The sequence below is a fragment of the Dromiciops gliroides genome, chromosome 1 (assembly GCF_019393635.1).
Source record: "Dromiciops gliroides isolate mDroGli1 chromosome 1, mDroGli1.pri, whole genome shotgun sequence".
In the NCBI taxonomy this organism is placed as follows: domain Eukaryota; kingdom Metazoa; phylum Chordata; class Mammalia; order Microbiotheria; family Microbiotheriidae; genus Dromiciops; species Dromiciops gliroides.
The window spans coordinates 518299058-518312698 of NC_057861.1; the positions used below are offsets into that span (position 1 = coordinate 518299058).

At 36.3% G+C, this 13641-nt stretch overlaps 1 protein-coding gene across 9 annotated transcripts in view; it reads left to right on the forward strand.

Moving 5' to 3' along the window:
* The window catches only part of APC (APC regulator of WNT signaling pathway), a 149538-nt gene that overhangs the window by 59567 nt on the left and 76330 nt on the right, over positions 1-13641 (forward strand). For all 9 annotated transcript variants that reach the window (XM_043978865.1, XM_043978864.1, XM_043978870.1 and 6 more), the window contains one exon: positions 2664-2865. In XM_043978865.1, coding sequence (XP_043834800.1) covers positions 2664-2865 — 202 coding nt within the window. The remainder of the gene's footprint in view (positions 1-2663; positions 2866-13641) is intronic.

The window sequence follows — 13641 nt, forward strand, 5'->3', positions numbered from 1 at the left end:
CATCATCACTTTTGGCTCACCCTATAGTTAGTATACAACCTAGGACTGATAGACTTCCTTACCACTTGTTTTCATTATTATTCTTGAGATTCTTGACCTTTTGTTACTTCATGTGAACTATTTTCCTACCTCTATATGTTAATCCGTTGGTAGTTTGGTACACTACTAAATAAGTTAATTTATGTAGTATTGTCATTTTTATCATTTTGGTTCAACCGAATTATGAGCAGTTAATGTTTCTCCAAGGTCCACATTTCTGCAAAGAGCATTTTATCATTGGATTCATTTAGTTTCTGGGTGAATCTTAGTAAAAACCTTCCTAATTTCTATAGCTATTTGGTATAAAATTTGTTCTATCTTGCTCTTCCTGCTGTGTATTGTTGATAATATTCATAAATGATGATGATTTATAGGGTTTTTTTACATCCAACAACTTCACAGAAGTTATTTTTTCAGTTCATTTTTATTTGATTATCTAGGGTTGTTCAGGGCAGGTGGGTGGCGCAGTGGATAGAGTGCTGAGCCAGGAGACAAGGAAAAATTCCTAAGGACAAATCTGGCCTCAGACACTTAATAGCTGTGTGATCAAGGGCAAGTCATTTAACCCTGTTTGTCTCAGTTTCCTCATCTATAAAATGAACTAGAGAAGGAAATGGCGAACCACTCCGGTATCTTTGCCAAGAAAACCTCCAAAAAGGGGTCATGAAGAGTTGGGTACAAGTGAAAGTGACTAAAGAATAACAAAGGGTTAAGTAAATTATAATATCCATATCATCTTCAACAAACAATAATTTTGTTTCCTCTTTACCTATTCTTATTCCCACAATTTCTTTTTCTCATCTTATTGCTATAACTATCATCTTTAACACTAAGTTAAATGGTAGTGGTAATAATAGACATTGTTGCTTTATCCTTGCTCTTATTGGAAAGGCCTCTAACTTTTTCCATACTGCTCTTGAATTTAGATATTGCTTACCATACTGAGGAAACATTCATTTAGTTTTGTGATGTCTAGAGTGTTTTTGTTTTTTAAAAGAAATTCACGTTAGAATTTCTTCCAATTTTTCCTCAAAAAGCCTTTCAGTTCCAATATGATCATATTTTTTTCTTTGTTATTAGCATAGTTTATTATACTTATTCTTTTCTTTAAATTGAACGTAGTATTCTTAGTATAAACCTAATCTGGTCATAGAATATAATATTTTTAATGAATTATTGTAGTTTACTTATGAATACTTTATTTAAAATTTTTGTATCAGTGTTTATTAGGTGTATTGGTTTGAAGTTTCCTTGTTCTGTTTTGTCTCTCTGTGGTTCAAGTATAAACCCCCTGATCTTGTAACCTAAAAATTGGAAAGATACCTTTTTTCTTCGTATTGAAAATAGTTTGTATAGTATTATGATTAATTATTCTTTGAACATTTGATAGAACTAACTTGTAAATTCATGTGGTCCTTTAGTTTTTGCTATGGGAGTTCATTTATGACTAGTTCAATTTCACTGGGTTATTTCAGTTAGTCTCTTCTTTTGTTAAATCTGTATATTTTATGTTTTTGTAAATATTCATCAGTTTCCTTCAAATTATCACTTTTGTTAGCATAGTTGGGTAAAATCATTCCTTGTCATTTCTTTTATTCACTTTTCAATTGTTGTGAATTCTCCATTTTTAAATTTCTAATACTGTTTTTCTTTTTTAATCAGGTTATCTGTCTGTAATATTAGTTTTTTCCTCCCCCCAAATAGCTCCAACTTTTATTTATTAAAGCAATGGTATTTTTTGCTTTTATTTTTCAAACTTTTTACTTTGTAATTTAGTTGGACATTATTTCTTGTTGAAGCATTTTTATTTGTGTACACAATTCATTGATTTGTTCTTTCTTTTGTTCATGAAAACAATTTAGATGTATGCATTTTTCTTCCAGAATGGCTTTAGTTTTACTCCATAAATTTTCTCATTTTGTCTCATTATTGTCCTTATCTTTGTTGAGTTTTTGTTGTTGTTGTTGTTTTTGTTTTAAAATTTGCTTTTTGACCCACCAGTTCTTTAGAAATATTATTTAGTCTCCAATTACTTTTTAATTCTTTCTTAAAGATCCTTTTACTGGATATCATTTTTATGGCATTTTCTGGTTGAGGTCTTTATGCCCCAAAACATGGTCAGTTTTTGTAAAGGTGCCTTGTACAACTGTGTAATTCTTTCTGTTCCTGTTTAGTAATCTTTACATACCTGTCCTTTCTAGTTTTTCTAAAGTTCTATTCACTTCCTTAAATGTTGCAGCTTTCACTGTTTGTGGTCAAATTATTTTCCAAAAATATTCCAAAACTTTTTTTTTTAACGTAAATTTTAAGAAGAGGAAGAATTTAATCTAGCAATTATTTTTTTTTTTCCTTTTTGGCAGGGCAATGAGGGTTAAGTGACTTGCCCTGGGTCACACAGCTAGTAAGTGTCAAGTGTCTGAGGCCGGATTTGAAATCAGGTCCTCCTGAATCCAGGGCTGGTGCTTTATCTACTGCATCACCTAGCTGCCCCAGCAATTAAATTTTTTAACCTGTTAGAGCAGGATCATGGAATTTACTTTCACTTTCAAATCAAGTTAACTTTTAAGTTATCTTGGATAATTTAAAGTAAGTATTATATAAAGATTGTCTCTTTGTGCTTTTAGAACTCAATTTAGACAGCAGTAATTTCCCTGGAGTGAAGCTTCGCCCAAAGATGTCGATTCGTTCCTATGGAAGTAGAGAAGGATCTGTATCAAGTCGTTCAGGAGAGTGCAGTCCTGTACCCATGGGGTCATTTTCAAGAAGAGGTTTTGTCAATGGAAGCAGAGAAAGCACTGGATATTTAGAAGAACTTGAAAAAGAAAGGTAACTTGCTGTATTTTATTGTTATGTGTATTTATAACAGAATTAAAATATTTGATGTGCTCCATTTTGTTATTATTATCGTTTCCCAGTTGTCATTTTATTATAAAAAATAGAATAGCTGCCATTGACTATTTCAGATGACTTTTGTGAGAAACATTTTTGATGGATAACAAAGGCAAAATAGCAGTGCTGGGGATTGAAATGTATAATGTTTTAGATTATGTATAATCTATGTATAATGTTTTAGATTAAGTGAAACAGAAGAGCCTCTCTTCCACAGTTACTTCAAAAAGAACAAAAAAACCACATCATTTTCACAACCTGAATAAAATAGTAAAGACAACCAATTTTGAAAGACTTTAGAATTCTGATCAATGCAGGAATCAATTACTATCCCACAGGACCAATAATGAAATATTCTACCTATGTTCTCATAGACAGATGATATATTCATGATGCAGAACAATTCATATTCTGAGATGTTGCCATGTCAAGAATTTGTTTTACTTGATCACAGATTTGTTACAAGGGTTTTGTAGAGTTTTGTTTTGTTTTAATTTTAGGGGGGAGAGTGGGGAGCTGGTTATAGGGAGAGCATATTAATATTTGCTTATTGCAAAAAAGAAAAGAAGATATAATTAGATTGCACAATGATCGTGAAATCCAAGGTGAAATGCCAGCCCATGTACACACAAAAAGAAAACCAACAGTTTGGAGGTCTTGGGGAAGAGAATTGAAAGAATGAAGGAATAAGCATTTAAATAGCATTTACCTATTTGCTATGCGTGTTGCTAAACACTTTCCCCCCCAATAAATGTTATTTTATTTGATCCTCACAATGAGATGGGTACTTATACTATCATCCCCATTTTACATTTGAGCAAACTGAGGTTACCATTAAGTAACTTGCCCAGAGTCATATAGCTTTTAAGTGTCTGAGGCTAGATTTCAACTTGGGTCTTCCTTATTCTAGGCCCAGGATTTTACTGTGCTACCAGCTACCTACAGATAAATCTAACCTAAGTATATAGCTTATTGAAACCTTGCTTACTCAGGTAAATTAGGGAAGTCTAGACTTTGAAAGTATGACAGTGGCAGGAAGATAGAGGCCCGAAGTCTAACTGAGAACCCCAGGATCTTGTAGCTAGCTGTCACTCTTGCCCTGAACCAGAGTTCTGGGGCCTTTGGAACACAGACTAGGAGGGCAAAAGTCAGAGCCCTAAATCAGACTACCTTATGTAGGTCCATTTAGACACAGAGTGCTGAGCCTTTCCTGAGGTCTTTGAAGGGTACAGCACTTAATTGCCCATACCACAGATAATACTGATTAGCAACAGAGGTCCATCCATTCCTTCCAGATGTTGTCAAAGCTTGATCCTGATCTCAAAGTTCCAATTTAAGAAGTAAGGCTAGGGGGCAGCTAAGTGGTGCAGTAGATAAAGCACCAGCCCTGGATTCAGGAGGACCTGAGTTCAAATCCGACCTCAGACACTTGACACTTACTAGCTGTGTGACCCTTGGGCAAGTCACTTAACCCTCACTGCCCACCCCCTCCGAAGAAGAAGGAGAAGGAGAAGGAGAAGGAGAAAAGAAGAAAAAAAGAAGGAGAAGAAGAAAAGAAGAAGAAGAAGAAGGAGTAAACAAAATAAAACATCAATGATGAGGATGGCACCAAGATGATGGAATAAGGCAGGAAACTGACCTGACCTCTTTGAAATCAAACTCCAGACAACTATAAAATAATGTCTCAGAGTTGATTCTGGAGCAGCAGAACCAACAAAAGGATGGGGTGAAACAATTTCTCCAGCCCAATTAGAAAATTGGCAGGAAAGGTCTGCCAATCAAAGGTCCCCCCATTTTCAGGGTACAAGGGGAGTGCAGTGCAGGTAGTGTCTGGGCAAGCCTTAGCAAGCCCACCCCAGGTTAACAGTGAGGCCCCCAGCCCTGACACAGGAGGTTAGTGGCAAGGCTCAGTGAGAGCCCCATAGCCCTTGTTAGGCAGGCCAGCTGTGAAGCTTGGTACCACAAGAAGCTTGGGACAGTGACCCTCTCAACCCAGGAGAAGAGCCTAACTTTAACATAAAATTAAAAGACTTAAAATAGGCTGAAAAATGAGCAAATAAAAAAAAAAAGAGCCTAACCATAGAAAGTTTCTATGGTGGTAGGGGAGATCAAAACACAGACTCAAGAAGAGGACAACAATGTCAAAATAGCTATATGGTGAAGCCTCAAAGAAAAATGTGAACTGATGTCAGTCTGATTTCTCTTCTCCCCCACCCCAAACAAAACAAAACAAAACCTCCTGGAAGAACTCAAAAAGGATTTTAAAAATCAAATAAGAGAGGTAGAAGAAAATTTGGGAAAAGAAATGATAGTGATGTAAGAAAATCATGATAAAAGTTAATAACTTAGTAAAGGAAGCATAAAACATAGGAAGATGATGTCCAAAAATTCATAGAAGAAAACAACTCCTTAGAAAGTAGAATTGGCAAAATGGAAAAGTAGGTACAAATGCTCACTGAAGAAAATAACTTGTCGAAAATTAGAATTGGGCAAGTGGAAGCTAATGACTACATGAGATACTAAGAAACAGTAAAACAAAATCAAAAGAATGAATAAGAAGAAAATGTGGAATAGCTCCTTAGAAAAACAACTGACCTGGAAAAGATTGAAGAGATGTAATTTAAGAATTATTGGACTACCAGAAAACCATGACCAAAAAAAGATCCTGGGGGCTACTAGGTAGTGCAGTGGATAAAGCACCAGCCCTGGATTCAGGAGACCCTGAGTTCAAATCTGGCCTCAAACACTTGACACTTTATTAACTGTGTAACCCTGGGCAAGTTACTTAACCCTCATTGCCCCCCCCCCTCCACCAATATCCTGGACACATATTTCAAGAAATTATAAAGGAAAACTGCCCTGATATCCTAAAACCAGAGGGAAAACATGAATTTAAAAAATTGACCAATCACCTTCTGAAAGAGACTCTAAAATTAAAACTTCCAGGAACATTAAAGCCAAATTCCAGAGCTCCTGGGTCAAGGAGAAAATATTGCAAGAAAGAATCAATTCAGACATTGTGGAGCTACAGTCAGGATTACACAAGATTTATCAACTTGTATATTAAAGCATCAGAACTTGGAACATGATATTCCAGAAGGCAAGGGAGCTAGGATTACAACCAAGAAGCAGCAACCTTAACAAAACTGAATATAATCCTTTGGGGAGGGGAAATGGATATTCAATGAAATAGGCACTTTCAAGCATTCCTGTTGGAAAAATCAGAGCTAAACAGAAATAGAAGACTCAGAAGCATAAGAGGTAAACAGGAGAGAGAAAACCCAAGGGATTCTGTACGGTTAAACTGTTTACATTCCTAAAAGGAAAATGATGTTTGTTACCCTTAAGTATTTTATCATTATTGGGGCAGTTAGAAGAAGTATACATTGACAGGGGTGTAGATACAAGTTGATTTTGATGGGATGATATCCAAAAAACCAATATTAAGTTGTGAGAAAGAGGATTTCACTGGGAGAATAGGGAAGGGAGAAGTAGAATGAGGTAAATATGTCACAGGTACAGGCATGAAAGACCTATTACAGTGGAGGGTAAGATGGGGCTTGTGCATCACTTAAAACTTACTCTCATCAGAATTGTCTCAAAAAGGAAATAACATATGCTCAGAATAGAAATCTGTCGTACTCTATAAGGAATTAGGAGAGGAGGAGGAGGATTGGAGAGGGAGAAGAGTGAGAGAAAGAAAAGCAGATTGGGGGAGGCAGTGGTCAGAAGCAAAATACTGGTGAGGAGGGATAGGGTGAAAGGAGAGAGACAGTTAAAATAGGATAGAGGGGAATACATACTAATAGTAACTATGAATGAGAATGGGAGGAATTCATCCATAAAACAGAAGTAGAAAGCAGAGTGAATTAAAAACCAGAATCCTACAAATTGTTGTTTACAATATATACAAACACACAGAGAGTAAAAGGTATGGGGATGGAGCAAAATTTATTGTGCTTCAGCTGAAGTTAAAAAAAAAAAAAGCTGGCATAGCAATCATGATCTGAGACAAAAGAAAAAATGGATCTAATTAAAAGATTAGGAAGGAAATTTCATCTTGCTCTTATGATACATAAAGAAGGAATGTTAGTACTAATCATATATGCACCAAATGGTATTGCATCCAGATTTTTAAAGAAGTTTAAATGTTACAGGAGGATATTGACAATAAAATTCTTATTAGTTGGGTCCTCAACTTTCTCCTCTCAAAAGTAGATAGATCTAACCACAAAATAAACAAGAAAGAAGTTAAGGAGGTGAATAGAATTTTAGAAAAGGTGAATATGATAGATCTCTGGAGAAAATTGGGAATGGAAGGGAATATACTTTTTTTTTAGCTGTACATGACCTCTACAGAAAAATTGACCTTGTATTAGGACATAAAAACCTCACAACCAAATGCAGAAAAGCAGAAATAGTAAATGCATCCTTTTCAGATCATGATGCAGTAGAAAACACATGTAATAATAAAGGGTCCTGGAAAGATGCATTAAAAATGAATTGGGGGGGCAGCTAGATGGCGCAGTGGATAGAGCACTGGCCTTGGATTCAGGAGGACCTGAGTTCAAATCTAGCCTCAGACACTTGACACTTACTAGCTGTGTGACCCTGGGCAAGTCACTTAACCCCAATTGCCTCACAAAAAAGAAAGAAAGAAAGAGTACCTTAAAAAATGAATTGGGGCAGCTGGGTAGCACAGTGGATAAAGCACTGGCCCTGGATTCAGGAGGACCTGAGTTCAAATCCGGTCTCAGACACTTGACACTTACTAGCTCTGTGACCCTGGGCAAGTCACTTAATCCCATTGCTTCACCAAAAAAAAAGAAAAAAGAAAGAAAGAAAAAGAAAAAATTAATTGGGGAAAAAATAATCTAATTCTAAGGAATGAGTGGGTCGAAGAACAAATGGAAACAGTCAATAATTTCATTGAAGAGAATGACAACAGTAAGCATACCAAAATTTATGGGGTACAGCCAAAGCAATACTGAGGGGAAATGTAAATCTCTAAATGCTAACATCAATAAAGAGCAGATCAGTTAATTTGGCATGTAATTAAAAAATCTGGAAAAAGAACAAATTAAAAATCTCTAATTAAATACTAGATTGGAAATCCGGAAACTCAAAGTAGAGATTAATAAAAGAAAGTTTTTTTAAAATTGAACTAATAAAGCTAGAAGCTGGTTTTATGGGGAAAAAACAATAAAATAGATAAACTGTTGGTTGATTTAATGAAAAGAAGAAAACCAAATTATCAGCATCAAAAATGAAAAGGGTAAATTCATTCCCAATGAAAAGGAAATTAAAATAATTATTTTAAGTTTTAAAGCTATTTTGTCAAGTTATATGTCATACATTTGACAATATGTTAAATGGATTAATGTTTCAAAAAATATAAATTGCCTAGATTAACAGAAGAGGAAACAGAATGTTTAAATAACCACATCTTAGAAAAAGAAATTGGTCAAGCCATCACTGAACTCCCTAAGGAAAAAAAAAATCCCCAGGATCAGATCAGTTCACAAGTGAATTTTATCAAGCATTTAAAGAACACTTAATTCTAAAACTACATAAGCTGTTTTGAAAAATAGGCAAAAAGGGAGTTCTACCAAAAACCTTTCATGACACATATATGGTGCTGATACTTAGCAAAAACAGAGAAAAAAATGCTATAGATCTATTTCCCTAATGAATATCGATGCAGAATTTAAAAATAAAATACTAGCAAGGAGATTACAGCAATATATCACGAAGATCATCCACTAAGACCAGGTGGGATTTATACCAGAAATTCAGGGCTGATTCAAATTCAGAGGCTGATTCAATATTAGGAAAACTATCAGCATAATTCACAAAATCAATAATAAAACCAACAGAAATCATATGAAAGCTTTTTGATAAAATACACCCATTTCCATGAAAAGCACTAGAGAGCATAGGAATAAGTGGAATGTACCCTAAAATGATAAGTACTTTATTTAAAATAATCAGCAAGCATTATGTGTAATGGAGACAAGCTAGAAACCTCCCCAGGAAGAGTATGGGTGAAGCAAGGATGGGCAATGAATTAATAAAACTACCTCTTTTTGTAGATGACATGATGATATACTTGGGAAATCCTGGAGATTCAATGAAAAAGCTAGTTGAAACAATGAATAATTTCAACAAAGTAGCAGGTTGTAAATTAAACCCAGATAAATCATCGGCATTTCTATGTATTACCAACAGAATCTAGCAGCAAAAGTTAGAGAAATTCCATTTAAAATAACTATAGAAAATATAAAATACTTGGGAGTCTTCCCTTCTGGACAAACCCAGGTACTATATGAAGTGGAAGATATAAATCAGTATATTACTGATGTGAATCAGGAGGACAAGTTTGTTAGCAAAATTTGAATTGGGGAAAAAGTATTCCAGAACCTTTCAAGAAATTCCTTTTTGTTGCATGAAGGAAAAAAGTCTTAATTTCTTTAGAATTTGAAATTCTTCGGATTATGAACGTTTGATATAGATTTGTATGATAACGATTAGCACATTGTTGGTGCTTAATATGATAACGGTGGTGGTGATCCAAATAGCCACTAAATTTCTAGCTACTTCTGAAACAATGAATTTTAATTCCAATGCATTGGATGTGTAACTGAAATAAAATTTGACTCTTAAAGAGTTGTCATTGCTTTTTTAAAAATCTAATATCCTGTTTAATCTAATATTTGTTATATGATACTTGATATTAATTAATTTTTATATAATGTTTATTCATCAGTAGAATGTAATCTTAGAAGTTAGAAGTGACTTTACACCTCAGCCCCATCATTTACTGATGAGGAAATAGTCACAGAGAGAAGAAGTAACTTGTTCAAGGTCATGCTGCTGTTATTTATTTATCAGAGTGGGGGACTGAACTCTTCTTTTCAAGCCATTAGTTCTATAATCTTTTCACTAGCAAGACTAAACAGGAAAGATTAGAATAAAATTTGAGAGGGGAAACAAAGATACAAAATTAGAGAAATTAAGGTTGAAAACCTTAGAGAAGGAGGGAAAGAATGCCACTACAAAGAGATAAATGAATTCCTTGTCTGCAAAAGTAATTCCAGAAATCAGTTGCATAAAATATTTTATTTATGTCAGCAACCACACCCTGATAAATGGCTTTGGCAGTCCAGCTAAACCAAGTTGAAGGTGTCTGAGGAGTCTCAGATCCATCAGTGAGCTAGAGGAGTGTCTACTTCCCCAAGTGTAATGGGCAGATGAAAACAGTTTCTTCCAATAATATGAAGGTGGCTAAAGCTAGTGCTGTGGAGTGCTAAGAGTGTGGTTAAACACCAAAGTTTCCAAGGTCATCCACTGCATTTTGAGCCATCACCAGTCATCTTTACTTTTGTGTTGCCACTAGACTATGATTACTCTGGAAGAGTGAGACTGACAACTTCATGGAATTCTACCTCACTTAAATCCAATTTATGCACAAGTCAAAAGACATATATATGTGTGTGTGTATGTATGTGTATATATATATATATATATATATGTATACACACACACACACACATATATATATATATATAATTTTACCAGTTTTACCTACCTCAGAGACATATGGGAACAGGTAAGGGGAAAAACAACAGGTGTGGATACACTGGGAGTTGTATTCACAACCCTGTACACAAGCAGCCCAGCCCATAGAGTTGTCTTCTCAGTGGATTGAAGTAGTGAGATTTAGCATCCCCCTAGGGAGGTCTTAGCAGCCTTTTTTACTGATATATTTCCACCCACCATTGGTCCATTAAATGTGCATATGCTTATGGACAACACAAAATCTAGTAAACTTAAAAGATGAACAGCTCTTCTTGGAAGAGAACTCAGCATGTATCCCACCCAAACAGCAACCTTAATTAAAACAAGGCTGGTACCTGAAGGTCAGCTTACCTAGGTAAGGGCTGGATACATGTTTTTCTAGAGTGGCCAACATGATGAGTAGCACCATGAAGGTGGCTTAGGTTTTGCTATTAAAACTGATCTAGTTAACAAACTTATATGCCTCCCCAAAGGAGTGAATGATAGATGCGTGACAATGGGATTGCCTCTTGCAGGAAAAGCACCACACCACCAAAAAAATTTTATGAAAACCTAGAGACCCTCAATCATCAGTGTGCTAAAAGAAAACAAGCTGGTAATTTTGGGTGACTCAAATACCAGAGTAAGCACAGACTATCAGACATGACAGGGAATCCTTGGAAGCACTGGTGTCAGAAACAGCAACCACAGTGGTCACTTACTCCTGAAGATTGTGCAACTCATAATCTTCTTATCACTAACACTGTCTTTCATTTACCTAAATGCAATAAAATTTCATGGATGCAACCTTCACAGCAAACTTTGGCATTTAATAGACTATGTCATTGTAAAGAGACAGACAGGATTTGAGAGTCATGAAGGTGATGAGTGGTGCAGAGTGCTGGACAATCATAGAGTTATCTTCTTTAAGCTAAGTGTTCCCATTCAACAAAAGTGGCAGGCTCAAGTCAAGATGACTGTCAGAAGATCTAATGTCAGCAGATCAGAGAACTGTTGAGAACATGAACAGTTCTTTACTCACTTGGAAGGAATGCTGAGGCAACACAGGGTTGGCAACAGTGGAGCAGAAAAGGAGTAGGCAGTTTCAGAGATTTGGTGTACAGTAGCATATTTATTCATCTGGAATAGAAAACTCACAAATATCAAGATTGGTTTGATAAAAATGGTAGGAAATTTCAGAAGCTGCTAAATGAAAAAATGAGAACTCCAAGGGGTTTACCAGCAGGGTAGCTTGTCTTTCTCTAAGAAGGCATCTTTTAACTCCATCAAAAGTAAAGTGCAAGTGAAGCTTAGAGAGATTCAGGATTCTTGGCCCAATAAGAAGACAGATAAAATTCAGTTTTATGCTGATGGTAACAATCCAAAGTCCTTTTGTGATGCCCTGAAGGCTATTTATAGGCCAAAGGCCTATCTATGGTACACCTCAACTACTCCGTGCTGATAGAGCCACATTGATTAGTGATTAAGAACATGATCCTGGAGAAATGGACTGAACACTTCTGTAAGTCCTCTCAACAGACCATCATCAATCAATGCTGAAGCCACTGACCAGATACCTCAGGTTGAAGTCAGTCTCTTTCTAGCCAAACCTGCAACTGAGTAAGATTTTGGAATGCTATTAGGCTCTTCTTGTGTGGCAAAGCACCTGGTGCTGAGTCTATTCCTGCTAAGATTGATAAGGCAGGGAATCCACTGCTCATACAAATGCTGGATTTTCCTGGATATATGGCAAGAGGAGGTTATTTCCCAGGAGTTCCTGGAGGCCTCCATTATCCATCTCTATAAAGGAAATCAGAGGGAGGTCTCTCTTAATCATTATCTTGCCAGAGTTCTCCTTAATTGGCTGATATTTCTCCTGGAAGATGGTATCGTACTCTGAAAATAAATCACCAAAAGAGTCACAGAGGTTATACTATGGCTTTTAACTCTGAAAAATACCAAAGAACTCACTCACAGAGATAAAACCCTAACTGTTAACTATGAAAATGTAATTATAAAACCAAAGAGCTCACAGTGGTTATAAGCAAAAATCAAAAACAACAACAGTCCAGAAAAAACCCAAACCAAATGTGTGCCAGGATCTTCTGTGGTACCAAGGAGACTCAAAGCAGTGAAACTGAGTCTTGCTGTATATAGTAGTGGCTAGACAAAGAAGCAAGCAGTCACCTGGAGCCATGAGGGACTAACAGCAACGAAGTGTCAAGTTCGATTCATAATAAGACTTAGTGACTGGAACTTGGCTCCTGCAGGTGCTTCTCTGGGCTCAGGGATTACCTGGGAGTGGTGTGAAATAATTATGTGATTTTGCTGCAGCAGAGTTCATCCAGAGGACCTTAGATCTAGAAAACAGGGTGTCCCCTGATAGTAAAAAGAGAGGGATGGTTACAACTCCAGGAGAAAGGCCAGGAGCAGAACAGAGGTCTGTACATCACATTTGTTGATCTGGCCAAGGCCTCTGACACAGGTCCATTGTGAGGGCTTGTGGAAGAAATATGTCAAAATTTGGCTGTCTGGAGAAGTTCATCAGTATTGCACACCAGTTTCATGTTGCCGCGCTTGCCCAGGTACTGGATAATGGACAGTGGTCTCCCACTTTCCCAATCACCAATGGAGTGAAGCAAGGCTATGTGCTTGCTTCCATGCTTTTTAACGTAATGTTTTATGTGATGTTGTCAGATACCTTCAGAGAGGATGAAAATGGCACCAAGGTCAACTGATAGTAAATTATTTAACTTGAAAAGGCTACAAACTAAGACTAAAGTGGAGGGAGAATTGGTGTGTGGTGGGTTTTTTTGTTTGTTTCTTTGCAAATGACTGTATACTAAGTTGAGATGAAACAATGTACAGATCTCTGCTGCTTGTGCTAATTTTGGCTTAACAACTAACACCAAGAAAACACATCTTTTCCACCAGCTTTCACCACACCATCCGTACTTGGAACCATCTGTTACAAATAAATGGAGAGTTTTTGAATACTGTGGATAAGTTCACTTACTTTGGCAGTATACTTTCCAGGAATGTCCACATAGATGATGAGGTTGATGCATGCGTTGACAGAGCTAGTTCAGTTTGTGGGAAGCTCCAAAGAAGAGTGTGGGAGAGAAGAGGTATTAAACTGCCTAGCAAACTGAAGGT